This window comes from Jaculus jaculus, chromosome 12 (genome assembly GCF_020740685.1).
Source record: "Jaculus jaculus isolate mJacJac1 chromosome 12, mJacJac1.mat.Y.cur, whole genome shotgun sequence".
NCBI lineage: Eukaryota > Metazoa > Chordata > Mammalia > Rodentia > Dipodidae > Jaculus > Jaculus jaculus.
Genome location: NC_059113.1, coordinates 52,942,609 through 52,970,565, shown reverse-complemented (window position 1 = coordinate 52,970,565; position 27,957 = coordinate 52,942,609). Strand labels below are relative to the sequence as shown.

Here is a 27,957-nt window from a genome sequence, read left to right as displayed (position 1 = left end):
CCCGGGAAAGCCCCGCGCGGCCAGGCGGGCCCGCGTCCCCTTCGTGAGCTCGCGCCCGGGCGGCGCATGGAGCAGGAGCAGGCAGGTAGGAGCCCGGCCGAGTCTGTCGTCTGGAACGGGCTGGGGGGCCCCAGGGGGAGGCGACCCCGCATGAGGTCGCCCCGATCCGCCTCCGCCCCGCGGGGTCCATGGAGCCGCGGCACCCAGCCCGCCCTCAGTCTGGTTGGGGACCAGGACAGCGGCTGCCAGGGCTTGGGGACGTGAACCTGGCTTGGGGTGGGTCTGGGTACGTAACCCTCTCTTTTGGGCGCTCACTCTGCTGCACTCAGACAGTGGCGATGGTGGCCAGAGAGAGTGGGGTCGGCTCTGGGCACTGGTCAGGGCACTGGCCAGGGAGTTGCAGGACGAGGCCAGGGACCCTTTGCTCCATATCTTCGATGGACAGGGAGCTGTTGCGTCCGTCATCCGGCTGTCTGCGGCGTGGTCCCCCTACAGATCCGGGCAGCGGGCTTGGGCAGGTTGATGACTCGCTCCCCCCTCTCCGTGACGCCAGTTAGGAACCCAGCAAGCCCACGTCGCCCTCGCTTCTGTCTTCCTGTTGGCAGCATTGGTGAGACTGCCCATCTAAGCGGATTCTCCGGGGATTTTCCTGAAACGGACACTCCCAAGTTCCTTCTCTGATTCCAGTGTACTAAACCCAGGAATCTTGAGTGTTTACTTTGAGAAAGCATGCCAGGTTGGGATTCAAAATGTGTCCCTAAACCAGCACTGTTTTCTGGTTGCCCTTTGGAAGGTGTGACCCACCTCAGCCTTTCCCTCTACTGGTGGCCTTTTAGGAGAGCCTTGGGTTTTTCCTGCGACATTAGCCCCATCCTGAAGGCTGGTGGGGAAACTGAAGCTTGGGAGGTATGTGGCCAGAAGAGAATAAGGAGATTCCAAAGTCCTGGCAACACCTATTAGGACTCAGCCAGTCAATCCTTGACTGCAGATAAGGACACCAAAGCAGAGGTGGGAGGTGACAGCTGGGTCATTCAGGCCATATTCACTCAGAGCCTATGTGCTCTACTTGTCCTGGGCACTGGTGTTTGAGGCAGGACTCCATAGATGGAATATTAGCAGGTGTGATCAACTCTTCCCAGGGCAGGGAGACCTCTGAGCCAGTCTTGGTGGGGGAGAATCAGAGGTGAGGGGAGGCATATTGAGCTGTGAGCACAGTGTGGGCAAAGGCTGGGAAGTAGGAAAGTGCATTGTGCCACCTTGCAAATGGAGAGGAGCCACACAAAGCAGCGCTGCAGGAAGCCGTGAATGGCACTCCAGGGGAGTGAGTGTGGCAGTAAGAGTCACTGTGGAGTCCAGGCACTACCCAGAGGGGAAAACGTTGAGTTTTGCCTGGATTACTACACACTGATTACCAGTAGGGCTGGATGACCCAGCCCGCCCTCAGTCTGGTTGGGGACCAGGGGTTTGCAGGAGCAGGGCTGGGGCACACCTTACTGGCTGACAGGTCTGGTACAGTGCCATCAGCCAGGGAGGCCATCACCATTTAAGTATAATGGTCTGCTGCTCCTCTTAGGGATATGACGATGTGCTGTGACCACGTCGCCTCTCCCATTCGTGCTCCTCAGTGGACAGTGGAGGTCTTCTCCTCCCACCTTGCTGTGTCTGGGGCAGCCCTGAATTGTGTTCACTCACACTTGTGAAAGCCCAGAGAGTCTGATCATGTACTGCAAAAGGCTTAGGCCTGGGCCACTGTTTCTGTCTGGTGCTGGTCAGGAAGTGAAGCCCGGGGATTAAATGTCTAGGTTAAGAGGTAGACTTGGAGCCAGTTCTCCAAGGTCAAAAGCTTGCTTTTCTTCTTCCTGTGTGGCTGGCTTCTTGGAAGCTTAGTCACCAGTTGTGAAATTCTGCAAATACACCAGTGTGGTGACAGTTACGTGAGTTTGCTTGCACACAGCATACAAAACTCTACCTGGCATGTAGCATGTTCAATAAACCCGTCTTTATTGTCACCCCCTCAATGGATGGGGCTTGGTCGGCCCATTTGGCACCAGTGCAGACACACCCAAGGATGTGTGCAGTGGCCTTGCTCGAGGTCCCACAGCCGAGAGTGACAGCGGGAGGGCGTGAGCGCTGCCCTCCGGTCTGTGTGCTCTCTCCTGTATCAGCGCTGCCTAGCATGACAGGATGCACGGAGCATTCCTCATGGCTGAGCCATGGAGATGGGCCCAGCCACGTCTGCCTGGACTTCCCCTGCTGGGTTGGAAGAGCAGCCTGAAGCTTTCCCGGTGTTGCACAGACTCGCCTTGGCTTGGCTTGCATCAGAACATCCCAGTGGAGGTGGGGACATCACGCATCCTGCTGGCCATGTCCTTGTGGCATGGCTACGTGTCTTCCAGCCAACTTTCTTGGTTCTCTGAAGCAGAGAGAGGAATATGGTCTAGATGACGGGCTCACTTCAGATCTGAGCATGTAGCTGTGTGGTCTCAAGAAAGGCCATTTAACCTCTCAGAGCCTCTTGCTTGTCAAGATTATCTGAGACAAGAGTGCTTTAGAAAGAGCTTTGTAAACATTGCTCATGGAAGGGCTTGGCATTTGCTCTCTCCCCACTTAGGGCAGTACCCCTTCTCCAGGAAGTCTCTGGCTTCCTCACTTTGAGTGCCCACAAGTACTAGGTGCTGGGCCAGGCCAGAGATGGAGCCTTACACAAAGTCTTCACAGTCTAGGCTCCAGGCGAGGAGCAAATGCATGCATGCAGATCCACGATTCTAGTCAGGCCACTTTCCCAAGTCCATAGCTTCTCTCTAGGTCTCCAGTGTGTGCCACCAGCCCTGATAGGTGATGTTTCATATGACTGATTGTGTATCTGACTCCCCTCCCCAAATTTTGCCAGCGATGGGGACCTGCAGTGCCATCAGGCAGGCAGTGACAGGACCAGGAAGATGTCTAGCAGGGGAGATGATGTGGGTGGAGCCTCTTGTGAGACTCAGGGGCTTCCTGCAGCAGGCCTGTTGTTTCCCTTGCTTTTTTTCTGGGAGACACTTCACGTGGATCTCAGGTGGGGCCTCCATAGCCTTATTCTGCTCCAGCCCCGGAGCCTCCTGATATCCTCAGTTACTGGACACTCTAGGCTTTGTGGCGGCAGGCGTGAGGGCTGGCTCTCTAACTGGGCAATTTGGGAAGGGAGGTAGGTGGAAAGATGGGGATACAAGGGCTCTGGGTCTCAGAGTCTCCAGCCCAGTGAAACAGCTATGGCTACAAAGTTAAGGACACAGCGCTCACATGTGCTGGGTGTCAGCACTAGGCTAGGCATCTAAATGGGCTCTGTCACTGGCCATGAGTTAGTTGACCAAGTAGCAAAAGCCCTATGGTGCTGACAGTCTAGAGGGTAAGGTGACTCCAGGGAGGTAGCTTTGGAGGAGCTGAGACCTGAAGTAACAAGAGGTGGATTTCAGGCAGAGAGAACTAGCAGAAGGAATAGCGAGGGTCTGGGGTGGGAGCGGGTTTGGAGTGTTTGTACCACCCCAAGGAAGCTGGTGGGATTGGATGGGACTGAGGGGGAATGGAGGGGTAAGAATAGAGGTCAGGGAAGTAGGAGGATCCAGATACCTGCATTATCTCATTCAGTTTGTGTATGGTCTTGGAGGCAGGGACAATAAAATACTGGGAGTTTTATAAATCAAGTAAAACACAGAGAAGTTCAGAAAGTTATCCATAGTCACACAGTGATGCGTGACTCTGTGTCTTCATGTCTTCTATTTTTGCCACTTGTAAAATTTTTATTATTTATTTGTGTGTGAGAGAGAGAGAAGGAAGGAGGGAGGGAGGGGGAGAGGGAGAATATAGGTGTGTCAGGGCCTCCAGCCACTGGCTTTACATGGGTACTGGGGAATCGAACCTGGCTCCTTTGGCTTTGCTGGCAAACTCCTTAGCCACTGAGCCATCTCTCCAGCCCATTTGCCACTGGTTTTAAACAATGAAAATTAGACTTAAGACTTGAGGGTCCCTCTACCACTGACATCAGCTTTTCGTGTCTGGTGTGTGCTTATCTGTGCTCTGTCCAGCCACCCTGTGAAGGTCACCAAGCCAGGATGTCTAAAGGATGATGTTGGATGAGCATCCCGCTGAGGAGGCACAGAAACAAAAAGAGTGGAGGGCACTGAGAACAGCAGGGGACAGCATGAGACAGTGTCTTACTCCCCCTTGGGGAATCTCAGGCTCGGAGTGGAGGCCTGAGCTGGTGACTAGCTCACAATGGGAAGGAGGCAGCTTCCAAACCCATAGGCCCTGTTCAGGACTCTTGGTGGAGGAGTCTGAAAGAACGAGGTGTCTTTGGTGGAATTCAGGGAGCATCTAGAGAGCCATTCAGGAGAACTCAGGCGGCCTGAGGTTTCCTAGGGCAGTGGGGGTGGGGTGTCTGTCTTCAAAAGAGGAAGTGAAATTTCTCTGGACAACAGCCTCTGGAGCCTGGGTTGGGTCTCTTCCAGCCTCAGAGCCCCAGCCTTCTGCCTCCCCCAGCTAGCCTGTCGGAGGCTGCTCTGGCCTGGCTGTGCTGCTTGCTCCCAGGGACAGTCTTCACGGAGGCTGGGCCTGAGCAGCTTTCCTGGAACTTCCACTCCTGGCTGTGACTCTACCTGTCGCCCTCCACAGTAGCCAGTGCCCCCCGCCCCCCGCCATCAAAAACGTTTTATTTATTTGCAAGCAGAGAGAGATAGAGAGGAAGGGAGGGAGGGAATTAGGCATGCCAGGGCCTCTTACAACTACAAATGAACTCCAGATGCATGTACCACATTGTGCATCTGGCTGTAGGAGGGTATTGGGGAATTGAGGCAAGCCAGGGCCTCTAGTCTCTGAGCCATTTCCCCAGTCCCGGTGTTTCTCTCCTCCTGACAGCACAACTGGAGGTATTTCCAGTATTCCTCAGCCTCAGCTGACTTGAAGGGAGTTCTGTGGCTTTGGACTTGACTCAGCCAGTCAGAGTCCCACACAAAGCCACAGCTCGCCCAGAGCCTTTCCAGTTAGAGAGAACGGAGACTCTCACCTCCTTGAATTTCAAGTCCATATCCTGCTCTGTGACAGCTATAGCTCACTTGGGCCTTACTGTATGCTTGCCACCCAAAGCCTCTCTCTTGTTTCTTCCGTCCTCAGATTTCTTGTTTGAGGATATCAAGGTCTTTCTTGTTTTCCAATAAATTTGCTTCCAGCTGAGTGGCTATAATTTTTCTCTACATTCTGCTTGGCTCCAGCCAAGTCTTGTCACAGTCAATCGCTACTCCTAGAGTTTATCATTTCTCTTGATTCCTGCTTTAGATGCTATTGAAAGTCGCATGTGCTTTTTGGGGAGGCTTAGAATTTTCAGTCAGCTTCTGTTGATGTCTGAACTGGGTCACTGTGGCCATGGTGGCCCTATCTGTGGTGTTTCTGCCAACAGTGGAGAATTTTTTGAAGCCTTTTTAGGATGTCTAGGTGGGTTTGGTTTTTTTTTTCTAGATGTTTCTATGTGCTTGAAAAGAATGAAACTAGGTGTGACAGTGCATATGTAACCTAGTACTCAGGAGGCTGAGACAGGAGGATTGTGAGTTGGAGTCTAGCCTGAGCTACTTAGTGGAAACACTGGCTCAGAAAACAGAGCAAAGTTGGGTATATTGTCACCCACCTATACTTTCGGCACTTGGATGCTGAGGCATGAGCATTGAATTAGAGGCCAGCCTGGGCAACAGAGTGAGTTCCAGATCAACCTGAGCCAGGGTGAGACCCTTCTTCAAAAACCAAGAACAAAACAAAACAGTAAGGGCATATATCTCCCACTGGAAAATCTGTCTGGTACAGCAAGCTTGCTAATCATATTGGGCTTTGTATTTCATCTGCACTTTTTTTCTGCCTGACTCACCTTGCTCTGCCCAAGTCACCCCCCGCTGTGGTAGAGGGTCTGTCTCTGTCCACTTGGGCTGTTTCTGAAGAAGGTGGCCTGGTGCTTAGCCATGCATGACATTATCTGTCACACCTTGGTGAACTGGTCTGGTCTCTGAGTAAGTAATATGATGCCCCCTGTTTTCTCCCTTTAATGTGGTCTCTTCCACATCACCATCACTCTGGGCCTGTTGTCTTCCTTGGCCTTTTGCTTCCTTAAGTTCCCAGCTCTTAACATTCCTCTATTCAGCCTGAAGCCACTAGCACTTGGCTGACCTCAGTGTGATCCAATTAGATTAAAAACAACAGCAATAAGACTTGCATTCATCTCTGCTCGGGAACCATCTGGAGCTGGTCATTTCCCTTGTTTGGGCCTCAATTTTGTCTTTCTCTCCCCCCCATAAGATGGGGATATGACTTGACCTGCTTTTCTGTAGTGGGTTTTGTGAAAATAAACATGATAATTGGGGCTAGAGATGTAACTTAGTGGTGGAGCACTTGTCTAGCATGCTCAAGGCCCTGGGCTCCCTCTCCCATGTCACAAATAAACGTGACAACAAGGAAGGAAGGTAACATACAAAATCCCTGCAATGCATCCGTCTTGGGTGTAGAGTGGCCCGGTTGCAGCCAGTGAGGATGGCACACTCAAAGGCCGCGAGGTGGGAAAGTACCCAGGGCAGGTGAGTGTCAAGAGGCAGCCCATGGCTCCAGTCTGACCACCTCCTCTCCTCGTCTTGCATGAGTCAGTCTCAGTTCCAGCCTTCAGGGGCTTTGGATCTGGACATTGGAGCATAGACCCAGCTTCACAGGAACCGGAAGGACAGACTCCTGAGGAAGATGTGGGCTTGGCCCAGGAAGGCAGTGAAGGTGTCCCCGAGGGGTGGCCCTGGAGGACAGTGGGAGGCGGAGGAAACCACACAGGCTGCTTGAGTCAGTGGAGCAGCGTGGGGCACACCTGAGGAACTGGGTGAGGGGACAGGCTTATGAAGAGGGCTCTTGGGCTCCTCCACTGCCCAGAGAGGAAGAGGACAGTGAGGGCTCCAGAACTTTCCCAATCTACTTGGGCACACTGATGAGCAGGTGAGGTAGCATCATGACCCTGTTTCCCGTTACCCTATTTCTGCAGCAGTCTTGGGACCTCAGAGGCAGGAACACCAGCAAGATCGATCCTTCCCCAAGAGTGCCTGTTCTGGTGCTGGGGTGGGCACGGGGACCCCATCTGCTGTCCTTTTTCTAGGCTCTTCTGGCATCTCAAGACAGTCATCCCCCCACCCACAAGGATGCCAGCTGTCAGTGGTGGTCACAAGTGTGGGACTTCAGGGCTGCCAATAATTAACCAATCATTATTAGTTTTTCTTATTGGCAGTGCTGGAGCAGGCATAGGCGAGACTCTCCCTCTGCAGTTTAAAAGAATTGAACTACTCCCTGAAATTTGTGGATGGAGAGAACACGCAGGGACATTTTGAAAAATCGGAGCCTGGTGGCCACAGGCAGGAGTGCAGCTGGAATAGAACAGCAGCCTGGAGAGGGCAGGGGGGTAGCACCTGTCTTGCTCTGGTCCCCTCTCCAGGCTCTGGGGTTCTCAGTCACACTGAAGTAGCTAATTCTGGCAACTGGATATAGGGCATGGAGCCCCCGGAGTCCCTTGCCAAGGCCTGGGGAACCAAAGTGTCATGTAATATCACTAAAAGGTCCTAGGCCCACCAGCTGAGGACTGTGGCCTGTGGGGTCACCTGACCAAAGCCACTGTCTTTTCCTTTGCCAGAATCTTTTCAACTTTTTCTGTTTTATATGAGGTAGATTGCTGCAGGCCCAGGCTTGCCTTGAACTCCTGGCTAAGCTGTCCTCAAAGCTGGACTGCAGAGCACTCACTCGCCCATCAGCAAATAAGGCAGGGGCTGGAGAAACAGTCTGTGTTTCCACAAAGGAGCAGGTATATATGACCAACCCCAGAAAGGTCCCCTACAGCCACCTCTGTCACCCCCTGACCTGTCCTGACTTCCAACCCCAAGATCTGTGTCTCTCCTTTGGAGGGTTATGTAATAATCAGAGGGTCTTGCGAGCGCAGCTTCCTACACAGGCAGGGGACTTGTGCCTGTGTGACCTGTCATGCAGCTGTTAACTGCTTAGGTCTTTTTCTTGGGGAGGTGATAAACCTTCCCCAGCCACCCCATGACCCCTGGCCCAGGCCTCTCATCCAGGGCCCAGTTGCCTCCGTGTAGTTGCCCCCTGAAGCAGGTACTCTTGTTTCCTTCCTAGAGGAGGAGCCTATGGCTACCAGGTGACCTGAGCTCGCAAGGTCTCCCAGCAGTCAGGGTGGAGCTGGACTTTACTCCAGAGTTCTGCCCCTGCGTCTTAGGTGCTCTGGGGTCTATGCCCACACAGGAGGCCCTCTGTGGCTGTGCGTCCCTCCCAGAACTAGGTACAGTGCGGATGAGATAGCAGAAAGACGCCTGCTGCCACACCTGTCTGCAGCCAGCACATGAACAGGGCACTCTTATCTATGCCGAGGGTTGCCAGCTGGCTCCCGGAGAGGGAGGGAGACTACATCCAGTTGGGATGGAATGTAAGGACCTGGGAGAGACAGAAACATTACTAGTGTCTTCAGCTCTGGCTGTTGGCCCAGCGGGAGCCAGACTAAACCAAGCAGAATCTAATCAGTGTCTGGAGCCACGTGGTTCCATTTCTGGGGCAGTGAGTAATGACCTCAGTGATGCCTGGCCACCAGCTTGTTGGCCGCCAGCCCACATCTGCACCCATATTAGGGGATCTATGGGGATTCCTGGTCAGCTGGTCCCTGTTTACTGAGACCAGAGGTAGAAAGTTCCAGCTGGCTCCAGCCGGGACAGCCAGAGTTCCATGGTCCTTGCAGCAAGTGTTCCAGGAAATCCTCCTCACTCCAGGCACTGGGCATGGAGGTGCCATTCAGCAGGGACTGAACAACACACAGATGCTACTTGAGTGCCCAGAGCAGCGCTCACAGTGAGAGGCGGCCAGCGCAGGCTCCCAGGACAGTTAGACATGTTTCCTGGGCTTGTATAATCTTCTGAAGATGGGCGTGGCTACTAGGATCCTGGAGGGAGCTGCTTGAAGGCCTCTCCAAGGACCCAGTGACCTCCTGTGACTCCCCACAGCAGTTTCCTCTTCCAGTGTCCAGCCTCTTAGCTGTTGCTCTGGGTGAGGGTCTAATCACTTCCTTCCTGGGTTTCAGCCTGGCAACCAGTGGCTTCTTTGGACTCAGTGTGTTCACCTCTCAGAGACATCCCTAGCAAGTCTCCATCTTGGGGTCCAATGCTGCTGGCCCACCTGCGTCCATAACCGGCCATCTGCCAGCCCTGCCCTCCATCCCAGTAGGCTCTACCGGTTCCCTTCTCCTGTTAGAGCCTGCCCCTCCCCTGCTTCTGAGCCCTCAGTAGCTCCCTACTGCCCTGGAACTTTGGCCCCATCTCTTACTCCAGCCTGGTAGGCACTGCCGCCTGGGCCTGCAGCCTCTCTGCTGTCATTGCCCCTCACTTCAGCCAGGGAGGGGCCCAGCTCTCTGGTAGGAAGCCAGGCTCTTCTTGTTTCTGGGTTGTTCAGTCAATCTTCATTCAGCCCTTCCTTTACCCTCTCTTTTAAGAACCTAATGGATCCATAAAGTGGATTTGACAATTGTACTGCTTTCAAAGGGAGCTCTTAAGACCTAACTTTTGGGGCTGGGGACCGGGGTAGGTCTGCACTGTGAGAAGGCTGGGCTCCTGCTGGCCTGCACTGGCCTGTTTCTCACCCTGGCCCACCCTCCATCCTGACACATTGGTCAGACTCCCCTTCTTGCTGGGCCTGGATGCCCGTAACTCCAGGACCTGCATGCTACCAGCCAAGGGTTCCTTCCTATTTGTTCAGAACTCTCCAGTGACTTCTTGTCTCACTCAAGTATGTGTGAAAAGAATGCATCAGGTCTGGTTGTATAGGCCTGTAACCCCAGCTGTTCAGAAGGCATAGGCAGGAGGAGGATCACAAGTTCAAAGCCTGCCTGGGTTACAGAGTAAGTTCAAGACCAGTCTGGGCAACTTGAGACCCTGTGTCAAGATAAAAAGTATACTAGGGCTGGAGAGATGGCATGGCGGTTAAGCGCTTGCCTGTGAAGCCTAAGGACCCTGGTTCGAGGCTCGATTCCCCAGGACCTACATTAGCCAGATGCACAAGGGGGTGCACGCATCTGAAGTTCATTTGCAGTGGCTGGAGGCCCTGGCACGCCCATTCTCTCACTCTCTCTGCCTCTTTCTCTCTCTCTGTCACTCTTAAATAAATAAAAATGAACAAAAAAAATTTTTTTAAGTATACTAATAGGGCTGGAGAGATGGCCTAATTAAGGCATTTGCCTGCAAAGCCAAAGGACCCAGTTCAGTTCCCCAGGACCCAAGTAAGCCAGATACACAAGGTAGCACATGGGTATGGAGTTCAGTTGCAGTGGCTGGAGGCCCCATGTGTGCCCATTTTTCTCTCTTTCTCTCTGTATCTCTCTCTCTAACAATAAAATAAATAAATTTTTAAAAAAGTATAATAATAGTAATAATAAGGGGGCTACAGATAGTTTTATTTGTCTAGCATGCTGAAGACTCTGGGCTTAATCCCTAGTACTATCCAAGAAAAGCAGGGAGGGAGAAAGAAGGGAAGGAGGGAAAGAACAAACAGCCGGCAGCTGGCACATAATAGGTGTCCTGGAAACACCTGCATGTAGTAGGTGCCCAGGGAGGCTGGCAGCTTCTCATTGGTGGCCACAGGAACAGCCTGTGTTGGCTCCTCCACAGCTGGGCTGAACGGGCATATCCAGCCGCCGCCCTTTCCCTGGGGCGGAGCTGCTGGTGTGGGCGGTGGCATTTCTGGGAACCCCAGCAGCTGCTACTTCTGAGGCAGTGTGTCCCTGGCCAGAGGCCAGTAGTGCCCACCTGTCCTGCAAGCGGGAGGAAACTTTAGATCTGCTTAGACTGGAGTCTCAGATTCGCAGCTCTGGAGGCCACCAGAAGCCCTGCCGTGCCGGCTTCCTCTGTGCACACCGCTGGTCAGGCTGGCTGGCCTCAACGTGAGCAGGATGTGGCTCTCCCCTAAGCCGGTTCTCAGTCAAGGTAGGAAGCCAGCTGTGTTGCCTCCAGCCCGGTGTTTGAGGAGTGAGGGTGTCCTCTATAAGCACCCCACTGGTTACTGCTCAAACTCATCCCCACTTTGCCTCCCTCTGTCTCTGTAACCTTGACCTTGTTACTAGCTTCTCTGGCCTTGATTTTCTGAAACTTTAACCAGTGACACTGCATTTCAAGAGGCAGGAAAGTATAGTGGTCAGGGATACCGATTCTGGGTTCCATCCTGGCTCTGGGGCAAGAGCAAAAGTCGTATCCTGTCTGTGGCCCAGTGTCCTCCCCTGGGGTTGTCATGAGAACTAAGCTATGAATCCTCAGCCCTAAGCTTAGACCAGCGCGGGTCTGATGGCAGGAGCCTGGTCAGTGGCTTGTTTACAAACAGACTTTTGAATCTGTACTTGCTGAATTTAAAAAAATATTTTATTTATTTTATTTATTTGTGAGAGGGAGGAAGAATGAGCACACTAGGACCTCCAGCCACTGCAAATGAATTCCAGACTCATGCTTTTCACACTGTGCATCTGCCCTACGTGGGTACTAGGGAATCAAACCTGGGTCTTTAAAGCTTTGCAGGCAAGTGCCTTAACCCCTAAGCCATCTCTCCATGACATGTGGCAGTGCTCAGGACCACAAGCAACAGGTGCTCCTGCATTTAGGGGACCAGAGTGCCCTGGACAGTGTCTAGCAGGGTGGGTGGCAAAACCCCTTAGCCAGCACAGGGCCTGGCTTCCTCTGCACAGGTCATCTTGGGGCCACTCTCTATCTTTTGCAGGAAGGGAAGGCACAGCTCGGAAAGATACAGAACGTTTTTTAAAAAATATTTTATTTTTTTATTTGAGAGAGAGAAAGAAGCAGGGAGAGAGAGAGTGAGGGAGAGGATGGGTGCACCAGGCCCTCCAGCCACTGCAAATGAACTCCAGACGCATGTGCACCTTGGTACATCTGGTATACATGGGTCCTGGAGAATCCAACGAGGATCCTTTGGCTTTGTAGGCAAAGACCTTAACCACTAAGCAATCTCTCCAGCCCAGATAGAGAACCCTTTTAAGGGCTTATAGCTCCTAGGGACCAGAATGATCCTGGAGACAACATCTTCAAATAAGACCCCCAAATAGAGATGACAGCCTCCTTGTCACTGGGACTGTACCTCAGGAAAATTGGCCTCCTTTTCCAGGAGCGTTTGTTTGGGGAAAGTTCTCACCTCCAGGCTCCACCAAGGCCCCTTCTCCAGGCTCTGTGGAGGGCCCTTTCTTTCTTGGTGCTTTTCTTCATTCCTTTCCTTGCTTTTTTTTCCTTTTTACTTTTTTTCTCCACCTCTTGCTGCTGAGCATCTCCCTTCCTCCTTTCTTCCCCCCCCCCTTTTTTTTGCTATGCTGTGAATGGAACCCAGGGCCTTTTGCTTGCCAGGCAGGAGCTCAGTCTCAAGCTGCACCACAGTCCCTGAGTACTTTCCTTAGTAATATAACAGGTGAGGAGTCTGAGTGTGTCCCCCTTTCCAATTCACATGCTGAAAATTGATCATCCACACATTAATACGTTATGATGAGGTGGGCTTAGGGGGGTGGTTAAGTCCCTTCATCAAAAGGGATGTGTCCTTAGAGAACAGGCTCCTGTTTGAGGAGGGGGTCCTCCCCCGCAGCGTCTCTGCCTATGTGCCTTGGGTTTCTTCAGAGCTGTGAGCACCATATGAGGTGGGACCATCCTTTTAAATAGACACTAAGGAAACTAAGGCCTCAAAGTGCGTCTTGCTCAGGGTTCACAGCCAGTAAGTGATGGAGCAGGGTCTTGAATTTGAGGACATCACCATGAAAGTGTGGTATAGCTCTCTCAGGATGAGCATAAAGAAATATCTCTTGGGACAGGGGGTTGGTGGCTCAGCCTCTGACTCCGTGGGCCTGGGTGGTGTCTCATGATCATGTAGAGAACACACTGAACACTGGGCAGGGCAGCTGAGGCTAGTAGGGTGAGCCACTGGGGACCTCAGGTCAGCACTCACCTGCTTCTCTCTTTGCAGGCACCTTCACATCTCCCAATGGGGTGGCTTTGGTCTGGATGCCTGTCCCCTGTGAGCTGCCTGATTCTGCTGTGGGCAGCAGGCTCTGGTAAGTCACTACCACGCCTCACTTGTTTATCAACTAGTTAATGATGTGCTGAAGTCCTGGGGTAAATCAGTGAACAAAACAAATCTGCAGCTTTATGGAGATTACACAGCAGTGGGATGGGACAGCTGATGACAAGTGGTCCTGACTGGAGTTATCATTGTTGACACAAATTCAAGTTGAAAATTAAGGTGTAGAGGCAATTCAAGGTAAATTCCCAAGATGATGAGAAGTGATGAGCCAGTACAGAACTGACTAACGGAAGCTGGAGAGGCTGGTGGGGGAGATTGCAATTTAAAATAGGGTCAGGGAGGTCAACTTTGGGGGCATTGAGCCAACTTGAGAGGAGATGGGGGACACACAAATATCTGGGGCTGCATTCTCGGCAAAGGCCCCCAGTGTGAGCTTGTCTGGCTCATGGGAGAAGCTGGAGGGGTGTTGAAGGGGAAGGTGCAGGCGGAGAAAGGAGGCCAGCAACATCACAGAGCTGTAAGTGAGCCCGGGAGCTCTGGGATCCTTATGTTCACAAGGAGACCCCTGGCTGCTGGGTGGAGAGAAGACCAGCAGTGGAGGTCAGCCTCCCCATGTCTAGGGGTGGGAGAGCAACGGCACAGGGATGGCACACAGCAAGATACCTACTGCTTGCCCTCGTCCTGAGTCAGGTTCTTCGGGATGGGGTGGGGTGGTGTTCAATGGACCCAATGTGGCACGTGACCTGCTTTTGTAAATAAAGTTTTATTAGCACTCGGCCATGCTCGTGTGTTATAATGTCCATGACTGCTTTTGTGCTCCCCCTCCCATCCTGGACCCCACAGTAGGTATTGTGGGAATTGGCTCTCTCCTTTGCCTGGAACTATGACTCTGTGCATGTGTCTGTGTGTTCATGCGTGCATGCATGCTTGCGAGCATGTCTATCTGTCTTTGTGTGCTCTTGGTCCCATTTGGTCATGGGAGTGGGCGCCCCTCCTCCCGTGGTTCTGCTGCTCAGGAGATCCATGTCCCTGCAGGGAGCATTGAGGTCCTGCACGAGCCCACCTGCTTTTCTGATTACCTCAGTGTCTCCACCTGTGAGTGGCAGCTGGACGAAGCCATCAACTGTAGTGCTGAGCTGCGCCTGTCCTACTGGCTGGACTTCGACTTAGCATACCTGGAGTAAGCCTGGGCTGGGACATGGGGTGGGGACACAGAGATCTGTCCCAGGGCTACACCTTGTCCTGATGGGGACCAGTGCTGGTACGTGTCCAAGGTGAAGCCCATCTTAGAGGACATGTACATGGGAGAGCCAGACCTGGTGGTACAGACCTGTAATCCCAGCTGCTTGAGAAGCTGAGGCAGGAGGATCATAAATTCAAGGTCTGTTTGAACCACAGGGCCCAGCCTAGGCAAGTTAGTGATACCTTGTCTCCAAGAGTAAAAGGGGTGGGAGATGTAGCTCAGTGGTAGAGTGCTTGCCTCACTTGGCCAGGCCTGGATTTGATGCCCAGTCATACATGTGCACACACACACACACACACACACACACACACAAACACAACTTAGAGGCACACTGTGGGTCTCTGAGCCCATTGTCATTTTGGCATGTGGCTAGAATATTGGACCAGACCAGTGGTTATCAAACGTTTTTGGTACACTTAAAATTTACAAGAGCTATAGCAAGATCCTGTACCCCCAAATTAATAACCGAATAAAGCTAGTGAGCACCCAAGAAGCTTCTGTCCAGGAAGCGTGTCTCCATCCATTTGACATTTACCTTATGAAAACACAGTACTGAGAGACTGAGTCACAGTGCACACATTATTCAAGCCAGCACATGGCCTCTACAGAATCCGCTGGGGACAGATGGTGAGAAGCAAGTCCTGTGTTGTTAGGATTATTATGGAAACAGAGCTGGTAACTCCAGGTACACTTTGCCCTGGACTAGCATCATGGAGGGCACGCCCCACAGTGTGTGGCAGGGAACCTGAGTGTTGTATTTAGGGATTGCTCTAGGCCATTTCCTGGAACACAGGTACTCTGTGATCATGGTGCCCAGGACTAAACCAAATCCACAGGCACACCATTTGGGGGCACACTGCACACTGCTCATAGGTGTGAGGGGCAGGTACTCCATGATGGTAAAGACCCGTGAGTTGTGCTTTTGTCCACCGGCATGGTCTGGGGACTAGCACTCTGGCCCACTGCTTGTTTTCATAATAAAGCTGTGTTGGTACATGGCCGTGCTCATTCATTTCCATCCTATCTTAGCTGCTTTGGGATTATCTCAGCAGTTCATTGTGGTGACAGAAGCTGTGATCCTCAAAGTCTGAAATATTTTCTATCTGGCCTTTTATAAAAACAGCTTGCTGTCCCTCTGGCCATTGGATGTGGCTGGATGTCTATGTGGCACACTGGCAGGTATTATTCTGTGGCACACGGGCAAGGCCTGTGGGAGGCATGCTGAGGCTGGCTGTGGTCCACTGTGCTGGTATAAACTGTGCCATACAGGAGGGACACTGGGACACACACACACTTTAAATGATGTCATGCCTAGAGTTCTTCCATTGGAATAGGCTAAGTCCTGGCATCAGGGTTACTGCCAGAAGGCCACAGAAGTATTCAGCTTGAGGTGGGCAAGGCTGTGGGCCAGAAGCAGCAAGCCAGCCTCAGTCCTGTATCCCCACCACACTTTGGCTGCTCTCAAGCCCCCACACCTGGGCCTCCTGTGAGGTGGTTGGGCAGCTGGGGATGTGTGTTGGCAGTTCCCTAACTCAGCCCGTGTCTGCAGAAACCACACGTGCATACCTGAGAACAGTGCGGACAAGGTGTGTGCATGCCACATGCTCACGGAGGGCTTGTTCCAGCTGGACAGCTACCGACTTGACCTGTGGGCAGGGCAGCAGCTGCTGTGGCAGGGTGCCTTCAGGCCCAGTGATCACGGTGAGGTGCCACCAGGGCTGGGGCTGGACAGGGTGTGGGGAGGCTGCAGACTCACTGTCCACAGGTCAGAAGATGAACTGGGAGCCGCCTTTTCAGGTGGCCTTTATCTTGGAAGGCTGACATTCTCCCTGCAGTCCCTGTGGTCGTTCCCCCACGAGCTTTCTCCGGCATAGTTCTTACTTACTTTTGTATTGCTGAGGATAGAAGCCAGGATATCATAAATGCTAGGCAAGTGCTCAACCACTGAGCTATATCCCCAGCCTACTTGGAAATTTAAGGGAAAAATTTATGGCTGTCTGAACCTCAGCTTCCAAAACATTGTCCCCATTTTGTAGTTGAATGAACTACTATAGAGAAGGCAAGGAACTTGCCCCAGGCCATGCAGCTCCTCAGCATGGAGGCAGAACTCAAGACCAGGTCTCTCCAAGAACTCACGGTTTTCTCTCCATGGTTAGAAATGCTGCTGCTTGGACGCTGGTGGCCTGCGGGCTTCCTGAGCTGGCCCCTGAAGGAATTTAAAACAGTGTTAGCTGTGTATGACGACTTTAATACACACTACATGCTTGTGACCTTGGGTATGATTGCTTAAGAAGACGTGAAGGTGTGGCAGCACACATCTGTAATCCCAGAACTTTAGAGTTCAAGGCTAGCCTGGACTACATAGTGAGACCCTGTTGCCCCACCTAAAAAAAAAATGGAGATAAAGTTTTCATATTTTAAAACAAATCAGTCCCTAAGGGGACTGTAGTGCACAGGATAGAGGTGACCCTGTTGGCAGGGTGACTTGAATGCATTTGCCTCCCTGTTGGAGGCTGTTGGTGACCATGATAGGGCTGTGGTTTTAGTTCTGTGTCATTGCCCAAGTCTTGGTCTGCCAGGACTGTTCTGTACAGTTGATGTTGGTGGGAAGCACAGGGTTTGGGTGTTGGGCCCTTGGCCACAGGACAAACCCCTTACACAACTGTCCTTCCTTCTCAGTGAAACCCCGGGCCCCAGGAAACCTCACAGTCCACAACAACATCTCTGATGCATGGCTACTGACGTGGAGCAACCCGTACCCACCCAACAGTCACCTGTACAAGCATCTCGCCTACCTGGTCAACATCTCCAGGGAGGACAACTCTGCAGATGTGAGTGGGCACATTTCAGAGTTCCCACCACTTTTGGAAGTAGGCTTGTGGGAGCAGAAGGCAGAGACTCTGGCTTTGCAGCAGGAGCCTGGGATGTGGCCTGGGATGATCTGTGAACTTGAGGACTTAGCCTGTCTGTCACCTGGCTGTGCTCCAGGCACGTCCTTCCCCTTGCTGACCCCCGATTTCCAGTATATAGAGGTATAGCTGTATTAGCCAGCTTCCCATTTGCTAGAACAAAATACCAAAGAGGAAACCAAAGAGGGAAGGTTTGTTTTGACTCATGGTTTCAGGAGTCTCCTCCCATGCTTACTTGCCCTGTGTCACTCAGGACCTATACTGAGGCAGAGCTCACCTTTTGGGAGCCAGGAAGGAGAGAGAGCTTAAAACATCTTACAAGAAGAAAAGGTTTATTTCAGGCTTGCAAATTCTGGGGGAGCACCATCAATGGTGGGAGAAGCTGCCTGGTTTCCATAGATCCAAGCAGAGAGGTACCATCAAACAGTCAGAACTCACCAAAAATCATGAACAGCCAGAGCTCCAAATGGCTCTCCACACACCTTAGGGCTACATTGAAGACCCATCTCCAAACATACCTTAGGTCTGGACTCCAAGATCTGCCCCCCAGTGATATGCCCCCCCCCATAGCAGAGATCTGCCTGATAGGGGCTCAAGTTGCAAGCTTAATTTTTAAAAATATTCTATTTATTTATTTATGAGAGAGAGAGGTAGCTAGAAAGAGAAAATGGGCATGCTAGGGCCTCTAGCCACTGCAAACAAACTCCAGACGCATGTACCACCTTGTGTATCTAGCTTATGTGGGTACTGGGGAATCGAATCTGGGTCCCTAGGCTTCACAGGCAAGTGCCTTAACCGCTAAGTCATCTCTCTAGCGCAGCAAGTTCAATTTTAATAAAACACCTGAGTTTATGGGGCCATACACTCACACTACTGCACCCCTAAGGACATGCCCCAGTGACCGAACTTCCTCCTGCTAGGCTCTGCGTCCCAAAAGTCCCAGCTCCTCCAGTAGTGCAAACCTGGGGACCAAGCCTTTAACACATGGGACTGTGGAGTCATTCCAAATCCAAACTACAGCAGCTGGGCTGAGTAATTACTTCTACACCACTCCTCATCTGTCATCCAGGCTCAGGTAGGGTGGGTGGCATACAGTTCTGGGCCTGGTAGTGGCCGTAGAGCACTGGTTTCCTGCTGCTGAAGGTGGCCACAGCCCCAGTGCCTTCCCTTGTCACTTTGCAAAGCATCAGGCCATATGGAACCACTAGCAGGCTGAATGTTAGCTCACATCATGCGATTACCCTGCACACCCTAGCACCTTGCAGCATTACTGCCCCTGACCTGACCCCCACACAAGCGAATGGATAGACACAAATGTGGCTCTAGATGGGATGGGGGAATCCAAGGACCCCCTGTTATACCCATTGTGCCTTCTTTCTTTTTCACAAGAACATAAGAACAGCAGACAACTTATACTGGCTTGTACCTTGCTTGCGGCGGCACAATGTGCAGCCGTTTCTAGTCAGGGTGTGTTGGAAGGGGCCTTGGGTGCTCGGGCTGTGAGTTTAGCTCAAATGGAGTTCAGGAGTGCCTTCAAGGAAGTTGCTTCAGAAAGCTTCCCTCATCACTCCCCCATACACCTGGCCCTGTGAGATGCACTCAGCTCTTTATCCCATTAAATTCTCCCCACAGTCCTGTGTGTGGGCCCTTTTATTACCCTTCATTTAAATAAGAGGACATTGAAGTCCAGGTACCTTATGCCACTTACTTAAGGTCACATAGCTTACCCTTGTTTTATAGAAGTGAACATTAAAACCCAGTTTAATCTACTTGCCAAGCAAATATAACGTAACTCAGCTCATCATGAGGAGTCCAGAGAAAGGGCTGAGACCCTGACCCATCTCATTCCCTGTGGCCTCAGCTGTGCATACGGCCAGCAACAGCCAGAGTGTAGAGACAACCACACATCCAACAGGGTGGCATCAGTTCAGACAGCAGCCAAGTGGAAACTTGTGTCTGTTCCTCACAGCTTATGTCCTCATATGTCCCTGTCCCCCACCAGTTCACTATCCATAATGTGACCTACTTAGAGCCCAGCCTCCGCCTCGAAGCCAGCACCTTGAAATCAGGAGTGTTCTACCAAGCTCGGGTGAGGGCCTGGGCCCAGAAGTACAGCAGCGCCTGGAGCGAGTGGAGCCCTAGCATTAGATGGCATAACTGTGAGTATTGGGGTGGGGCAGTTCAGAGCTCCACATCCTGGTTCTACTCTGTGGTCAGATGCTTCTCTGGCCTGGGCTTCAGGGTTTTGATGCCCTGGGATGCCTGTAGGTGTGTGTCAGGGAGTTTCCTGTGGCTGGTGTGTACAGTCAACAGTGAAGCTGCAGTAACAAATAGGCCCACGGTTTCTACAGTGTAATGCAGTAGCAATGTGTTTCTACCCATTGCACCCACTGTAGATGCTGCCCACTGGGTCAGCCACATACTCAGGACTTGGGAAAGTTGTGTGAGATCGATGCAGTGCCACTGGCCTGACAGGAAGGAAGATTGCCCTGTGAACAGGAGCCATTGCTGGACACTTACTACTTCAACAAATAGTGGCTGAGCTGCTGCTGGTTCCTGGACCCCAAGCTATGAGCAAAGCAGACAGGATCCTTGCTCTTGTGGAGCAGAGACAGAAATCAAAGAGACAAACGAATCAGTTAGATCAGGCAGTGGTAATGCCAGGAAGGCTGAGCAGATGCAGGGGAGATGGAAGGACATGGACATACCTTACACGCTAAATCCCATGGTCTTCACAAGCCTGTGAGAACAGGATGTTTCTAACACCACTAAACAGATAAGAAGCCCAAGGCACAGACAGGGCAATTGACTTGTCCTGGGTCATCCAGCAAGGGAAGACATGATAGAGACAGGTTTTGAACTCAGGATCTCCTACTTGAGAAGTGCATTTGACTTCCGAGCTTTCTGAGAACAAGAGCAAACTCAAGCTCTAGGTGGCCCTGAACTTCAGAGGAGCAGGGACAGCAAGGGTGCCCATGTGATGAGGAGATTGCTCAAGATGAGTGTCTCCATAGCCCCCAGACCCTGTTGCCATGGTAGAACTGACTGGAAATGAGCCCCCTACCACCTCTGAGCCTGGTTGTCACTCACAGCCTGAAGAGGAGCCCACAGTATGGGCAGCTCACTACACTCCCACCAGCAAGTTTTGGGAAGTAAGAGGAGGCAGACTGCCCATAAGCAGGCTCATGGCTTGTCTCTCTTCTTGCAGACTACCAGCCACCTCTGGAGCAGCGCCTGCGCCTGGGTGTCAGTGTCTCCTGCATCATCATCCTGGTCATCTGCCTGTCCTGCTACCTCAGCATCACCTGGTGAGTCATAGCTGTGGCCTGCTGCCACTGGCTAACCTCCATCCTGCCTCTGTCCCCTCGTGGTCACCACTCCATGGTGCACATTCATTGTGTGGCTACTTAGCCAGCAAAGGCAAGGGAAGGATGACAAGTTTTCTGGGTCCTAGGGCCCCAGACCTACTCTTCCCTCATGCAGATCAGCCAGTAACTAGAGAATTCTCCTCAGTGGCTGTGCTCTGGAGGAAAGAGACCCGGGTGGAGGAGAGAGATGCCTGGTAGAGCCTTTGTGGTGGTAGTGGTGCGTGTGTGTGTCGGGGGGGAGTAGCTTCCTTTGGCCTCATGGAGATGTCTTCACGTTCCCTTTGGTGCCTGAGTTATAGTCCAGGCATTGTGGCACATGGTGGCCAGGATCCTGAATTTGAGTAGATGGTAGGTGTGTTTGGAGTCAGAATTCCTGGGTAGAATCTAGCATTGGCACTTGCTGGTGGATGAATAGCGAGCTGCCCATACTGTGGGCCCCTCGTCAGGCCACGAGCAACCAACCAGGCTTGGAGGTAGTTATTTCCAGTGAGTTCTACCATGGCATCATGGAGACCAAGAGTTCCGGTATTCCCATCTGTGAAATGGGATGGGTGAGCCCCGTCTCTGCCAGGATCAGATATGGTCGAGGACTGGTCTGCAGGGAAGACCAGAATCCTTCCATGACTGACCTGATGTCTGAGTCACCCTGGGCTCAGTGCCAATTCTGTGAGGCTCAGGGTATCATTTTCCCCTTTCCCCTGCCACTTTGCCCCAGAGTACCCAGCCTCCTATGGTTCTTTAAAGCCAATTGGCATGTTCTTCCCACAGAGCCATGCCCCATCCAGAAAGCACCACCCCTGAAACCTCCGAGCCTGCCTCTCTCCCATCCTTCCTTCCTCTCTATGCTTCTGTCATCTTCATTTGTTTTAATTTAAAAAAATATTTTTTGACAGAGAGGGAGGGAGAAAAAGAAAGGGTATAGATGTGCCAGGGCCTCTTGCCACTACAAATGAACTCCAGAAGCATGTGTCACTTTGGGTATCTGGCTTTATGTGAGTACTAGGGAATTGAATCCCAGGCTTTCAGGCTTTGCAAGCAAGTGCCTTTAACTGCTGAGCCATTTCTTCGCCCATCTTTATGTGTGCGGGGGCTGGGGTTGGGAGTGGTCAGAGGACAACTTTTGAATGTGGCCTTGCTACTCAAGGTTTTTCTCTCCAGATATCGTTGTGCTGTAGTTCTTTTCTGTGCAGTCACTCAGGCTTCTGCGAAATTCTTCTGTCTCCACCTCCCATCTCACATCACATCAGCATGCATGGATTACAGAAGCACATAATAGTTTCTGGCTTTTTCTTTATTGGTGGGGTTTAGGGAGAGGTTTAAGGCAGGGTTTCACTCTAGCCCAGGCTGACCTCTAACTCCTGGCAACCCTTTTACGTCAGCCTCCTGAGTGCTGGGACAAATGGTGTGGGTAACCTCACCCAGCTGCTTCTGGCTTTTTTCTCCCCCAGGATGACCTGGAATTCACTATGTAGTCCTATGTAGTCTCAGGGTGGCCTTGAACTCATGGAAGTCCTTCTGCCTCTGCCTCCTGAGTACTGGGATTAAAGGTGTGTGTCACCATGCCCAGTCTGCTTCTGTCCTTTTTACATGGGGTTTGAGGATTGAACTGAGGTTCTCAACCATCTCCTAGCCCCTCTTTATTATTATTTTTATTTTTATTGTTTGTGATGCTGGGGCTGGAATCCAGGGCCTTGCACATGCCAGACAAGTGCTGTTGTCTACACCCTGAACATCTTTTTATTTTGAGATGGGGTCTCTCTCACTCCCTCTCTCCTACATGCGTGGATGACAGGTCTCGCTGTTGTCATCTTTACTCACTGACACTTGTCACCATGGGTGAGTGATGCATCTGTCTTTCCTCTGTCCTTCCTGTGGGCAGGAATCTATTTGGCTTGATGCTGCTGTGGCCTAGCTTGGCATAATGATTGATGCCCAGTTAATGCGTGGTGCGTTCTTAGGCCAACACTGATGCAGGACCTGCCAGGACCTTCTAGGCAGACACAGGAAGAGCGGAGCCTGCTTCTCCATGGTTCCCGAGTCTCAGGCCAGCCCAAGCCAGCTTGACAGTTTACTCTCACAGCTCTGGAGGGAACTGTGGGAGTCTAGGAGCCTTCCTGCACAGCTTGAGTTTATCCTAATCACTTGGTGACAGAGGTCACCTCTTTGGGGACGCTGTGGAGTGCGTAAGCCACTCTACCAGCTGTTGCTTCTGCTGTGAGCTGAACCTCCCCATCATGAATGGGATTAGTGATGGGACCCCTTACTGCCACAGGATGAGGACTCCTTCCTTTCACATCTGGAAACAAACAAATCTCATGTTTCCAGTGCCCAGTGAGGCACAGTGGCCAGGACAACATTGTGAGAATGCCTCAACATGCCATCATTCCTGCTTCCTTTTTTTCCCCTCTCTCTCAGGATTAAGAAAGTGTGGTGGGACCAGATCCCCACCCCGGCACGGAGCCCCCTGGTGGCCATCATCATCCAGGACTCACAGGTAAGAGGATGTGGGTGCTCTGGTCACATGGACCAGCAGCTGATATCCAAGGATGCCTGCTGGCCTTTGAAGTGCCAAAGAGCAAACGGTGTGGCTCTGGGGTGAGGACAGCGCAGGGCAGAATGTCCCCTCGCCTTAAGCTGCAGCTGCTTTTCTAGCCTGTGGTGGACTCCTGCTGGGGTTTGTGACCCCCCGCCCCCCGGGCACCTTCTGGGAGCTATCTATGCCAGGGTGTGACCCTAGAGGCGGGAGAAGGAGTAGCTGTTCTTCCCCAGGCACCGGCATGTCTCAGTTCTCCCTGGCCTGGGTTGCATCCACGCTTTGCTACCTGTCACCAGGAAGGAGTAGGAGGATAGCCAGGGAGCCCTGATCCCAAGCTGGGTGGGGTCAGCTTCCCCAAGGTGTGTGTTTGCCTGAGCCACATCCACCAAGGTAAAGAGGAGACAGAGGACATGAAGATAGGTCTAGAGTCTCTAGGGACTGTTGGCTTTGAAGCCTAGCCTTGCCTCTTCTCCATACCGTGGACTTGAGTAAGTCGCAGAGCCTGTCAAACCTCAGTTTCCTCATGTGGATGACAGTGCTTCCTGTTGGAGTAAATGCTGGAATCCCTCGAGGCAGTGTGCAGAGACTGTGTATCTGGAGTCCTGCACACATTGGTGTCAGTGTGCATCAGCCAGCTTTGGCTGAGTCACAAACCGCCCTGAATCCACAGGGTTCTCACAGCCCCATTTATCCAGTTCCCGCTTCTGCAGCTTGGCGCTTTGGGCAGGGCTCAGCGGTAGGGTTGGATGGGAGACAGACTGGGCTGGACAGGTCATGGGGGTGGCCTCTCCTCTCCAAGAGGCTGGCCCAGGCTTGTTCCTACAGTGGGAAGTTACAAAGCCTCTCACCACGTAGGCCCAAAACTGTCCCAGTGTCATGTCATTTCTCTCACATTCTTTTGGTACTGGCGAGGTCCATGGCCAAGTTAGAGTCAGGGATGGGGATGCAGGTGTGCAGAATCTTGGGACCATTCTTGCCATCTATCATGGTCACCTTTACTGTAAGGACCATCTCATTCATTTCTGGGAAACTGAAGCTCAGAGAGCTCAGTGTGACCTCTGTGAACTTCACACACCCAGACTGGATTCCTTTCTACACAGACACCTGCAGAGCATTGCTCCTCGCTCATTGACTGTCTCCCTGTTTCAGGTGCCGTCGCGGGAAAAGCAGTCCCTAAGCCAGGAGCCAGCCAAGTGCCCGTATGTATCTGATCTTAGATGTGAGTCCCAGCTTACGTGGATGTGGAAGGTGTTAGAATGTGATGGTGGCTGTCATGATAGCAGTCACCCACCACCCCCACATTTGTCTTTTCTTCCTGGTTGTGAGTGTGGCAGGAGGCGGGGGGGGGGGTTCAGGCACATGGATGGCTGAGTTCCAAGTCTTCCTGTGGTAAGGGCGGGATCACCAAGTATTGATGATAATCAGAAGGTTTATCTGCAGCATGTGGATATCCGAGTTCCGTGCAGAGCTCTGGAGTATGAGGAGGAGTTTTTCAAATGGCAAAACTGAACTCCACATTCTGCTTTTACAGACGCTGGAAGACTTGTCTCACCAAGCTTCTACCCTGTTTCCTGGAGCATGACATACAAAGGGACAAGGATTCCCCAAAGACCTCCAGAAACAGGCCTCTCCAGGGTCCTGGAAAGCCAGTCTGGTGTCCCATGGAGGCCAGCGGGTCGGTCCTCTGGCCAGAGAGCGTCAACCTCAGTGTGGTGCGGTGTATGGAACTGTTTGAGGCTCCCATGGAAAGTGAGGAGGAGGAAGAGGAAGAGGCTGACAAAGGGGACCTATGCGTGTCACCCGAGAGCAGCGGGGGAGGCTTTCAGGAGGGCAGGGCAGGCATCGTGGCCAGGCTGACTGAGGACCTGTTTGTGGACCTGCTGGGGCCTGAAGCTGGGACTCTGGGGAAGGTGTGTCCCTCTTCGCCTTCAGGAAGCCCAAAGCAGCCTTTCCACCTGCAGCCTTCTCCAGACAGCCTGACCCACGGCCACAGTACCACCAGCCCTGCCTGTACCCAGGTGCCCATTGTCATTGAAGACAACCCCGCCTACCGCAGCTTCAGTGACTTCCACAACCAGTCCCCAAGCCCCGAGGAGCTGGCATCAGACCCACAGTGGGCTGGACACCCGGAGGAAGGGAGCCCTCCAAATCCTTGTGTCCCCCAGCCCTCAGCCACCACTGTGTTGCAGACTGAGCCAGAAAGCTGGGAGCAGATCCTTCGCCTGGCGGTGCTGCAGCATGGGACGGCCGCCGCGCCCACCCCCACCCCTGCCAGTGGCTACCGGGAGTTCATGCAGGTGGTGAAGCAGGGCGGTGTCCAGGACAGTGGGGTGGCTGACTTTGGACCCTCTGGAGAGGTGGGGTACAAGGCCTTTTCTAGCCTGCTCACCAGCAATGCCCTCTGTATGGAAACAGCAGGAGCAGCAGCAGACAGCGGGGATGGGGGCTACAAGCCCTTCCAGAACCTCGTTCCTGACCACCTTAAGGACCCTCACCCCAGCCCCATGCCCCTGTTCACCTTTGGACTGGACACAGAGCTGCCTTCTAACCCTCCAGACTTATCCCAGCCCAGCAGCACCCTGGAGTGTTTGGATCTGGAGCCAGCAGTCAAAGTTGCTGACAGACAGAAGCCCCTGTGCCCCACAGAACAGCTGCCCCAGCCACTTGGGGATGACCTGGGCCTTGGCATTGTTTACTCAGCCCTTACCTGCCACCTTTGTGGCCACCTAAAGCAACACCGTGGCAAGGAAGAGAATGGCCAGGTGCTTATCATGTCCAGCCCCTGCTGTGGCTGCCATTGTGGAGATAGACGGTCACTCCTGGAGAGTCCTTTTGGGGCTCTGGACCCCATGGCTGGAGGACTGCTGCCAAAAGCCAACCTCTCCCCAGTACTGGGGCCACTCTTGGGTGTGTCAGAGGAGGCCAAGGCCTCTTTGCTCCTGCAGCCCACCTTTAGCCATGGTCACCATTCTAGCCAGACCCCCAAGGTGGAGCACTTGGTGCCTATGGAGGCCCTGGGCATGACGGTTTCCTGAGCACATAGCTTCTTATTGCTGAAGTCTGTAGGTGAGGACAGGGCTCATCCCAGCTCATCACTAGAGACTGCCCAGCTGGTCATTTTCCCAAAAACCCGGAAAAGATATAAACATGGCCTTGGAGACTGGGCACCTCCCATAGCACTAGCCTGGGCTCTCCCTGTGCCACGAGGGTGGAGGGCTGTTGAACTCCTGGTGCCTCAGCGGGTGAACTCCATAGCTCCTCTATGGGCTGATTTTCCTACCCTAGACCTGTGGCTCTCACATTGCTACTGGGATAGGTGCAGGCACCTCACTGAACTGGTTGCTGAGCCTGGAAACTCATACAGTCGTCAAAGCAATGCCTGGAAGACCTTGGAAATGGGCTTGGGAAACAGGTCCTGGGAGGACAGGCATGGGCCTCAAGGAGCAGGAAGTTCACGCATCAGTTTTTATGAGTCAAGGGTAGAGGCAGAACCTGTGCTGTCTTGGCTGCTCAGTCAAGGTGGAGATGCAACAAAGACATGAGAAACTGGAGTTGCCAAAGAATTAGCCATCATGGCCAGATGCCCATGTGCTACCTCCAACTGGGCTCCTAGTGAGTGGGAATCCCAAGTAAACAAACCCCACTGACCTGTGACGCTCTCATTGGACACCGTTGCTGGCAGCCACAATGAGGCCATGAAGAAACGGGGCTCATGTCCCATGATTTGATCCAGCTGGGCAAGCAGGATGGCAGGTGCCAGTCACCCTGCAGGCTGCCCAGAGCTGCCACAATGGGAGCTGTGTTGAGCAGTGTCTCTCTTCACAGCTGTCACACTTGGGCTCTGTTTGCTGAGGAGGGCAGACTGTACCTGTGGAGCTTTATATCAATAAAGGCTCTTTATCTCGTTAGTCTTCCTTTATTAAACAAACAGGGCAGGCCTGCCTTTTGTATTAACTCATGTTCCTTGAGTTCCTGAGACAAGGCTTGAGTGCAGTTGTTTGAGGTGATTTGGGTGTCCCTTCTGGGCAGCAGAGGAGCGCACGGAGCAGATCAGGAAGGAGTACGGGTGATAAGGTAACGTGTGTGAGCAGCAGATGCTCAATTCTCCACCTTTCATTGGTGTGAGCTATTTCCAGGGGCAGAAATCCTGCCCTTCTGGTCTTCAGGCCGTGTTGGAGATACCGGATATTGTGTGGCACATGGAGGATGTGGGGATGGAGCAATGAAGCTGGTCGCTGCATGTTCCCGAGGTCATAGAGCAAGTTTGCCACCAGGCCCCACATTCCAGGCAGGGGGTGGGCCTACAAGGGGACTTTGAACTTCTGTGTTGCAAACACAAACAGGTGCTACAAATGAAGTAGAAATCTGACCCTGGAGCCCTTGGTAACTGTAAGAAGCCAGGATGAATGTGCTGGGCCAAGGGTGGCTCTTGTGCAAAGGAGGTACAAAGGTTTGGCATGTTCACAGAACAGGTTGAAGAGAAGCAAGCCAGGAACCTGAAAGAGAGTAGGTCCCAGCATGCAGGATGGAGGCCAGATTGTGCATCTGTATACTGGATTGTATACACGTTAGCCCCACTGAGAGACCTGGACCAATAGAAACCAAGTTCTCATCAATCGTCCACTTCCAGAACAGTTTATTATTTTGAGACAGTGTTTCACTGTATACCAGACTGGCCTCAACCTGTGTTATTCCACCTGCCCACTGAGTACTGGGATTGTAGGAAGCCCTGGCATGGGTGTGTGCCTCCACACCTGGCTCCCCAGAACAGTCTTAATAGTCGAGGGCTGGTGAAAGTGAAACCTGCAG

General features: G+C 52.6%; 1 protein-coding gene across 2 annotated transcripts; it reads left to right on the top strand.

Annotated features, from left to right (window-relative positions):
* Positions 1 to 12: 12 nt before the first annotated feature.
* On the top strand, positions 13 to 27,056 carry Il4r (interleukin 4 receptor). 2 transcript variants are annotated; one of them, XM_004668340.2, is made up of 10 exons: positions 13 to 85; positions 13,036 to 13,123; positions 14,128 to 14,272; positions 15,885 to 16,036; positions 17,015 to 17,166; positions 19,247 to 19,403; positions 20,453 to 20,552; positions 23,028 to 23,106; positions 24,298 to 24,347; positions 24,680 to 27,056. In XM_004668340.2, the coding sequence occupies exons 2-10, from the start codon at positions 13,054 to 13,056 to the stop codon at positions 26,181 to 26,183; spliced, it is 2,409 nt and encodes an 802-aa protein (XP_004668397.2). In that variant the 5' UTR covers positions 13 to 85; positions 13,036 to 13,053; the 3' UTR covers positions 26,184 to 27,056. The 2 variants fall into 2 exon arrangements, with proteins under 2 accessions (XP_004668397.2, XP_044987746.1); XM_045131811.1 differs by having other exon boundaries at positions 14 to 85; positions 14,177 to 14,272.
* The last annotated feature ends 901 nt before the right edge of the window (positions 27,057 to 27,957 follow it).

Bases quoted from the DNA above. Each gene is read 5' to 3' on its own strand.
- Il4r (XM_004668340.2), top strand. From the start codon at position 13,054: ATGGGGTGGCTTTGGTCTGGATGCCTGTCCCCTGTGAGCTGCCTGATT. The intron at 20,553-23,027 runs GTGAGTCATAGC...CCTCTCTCTCAG, and splicing joins TGCTACCTCAGCATCACCTG to GATTAAGAAAGTGTGGTGGG. The intron at 24,348-24,679 runs GTATGTATCTGA...CTGCTTTTACAG, and splicing joins CAGGAGCCAGCCAAGTGCCC to ACGCTGGAAGACTTGTCTCA.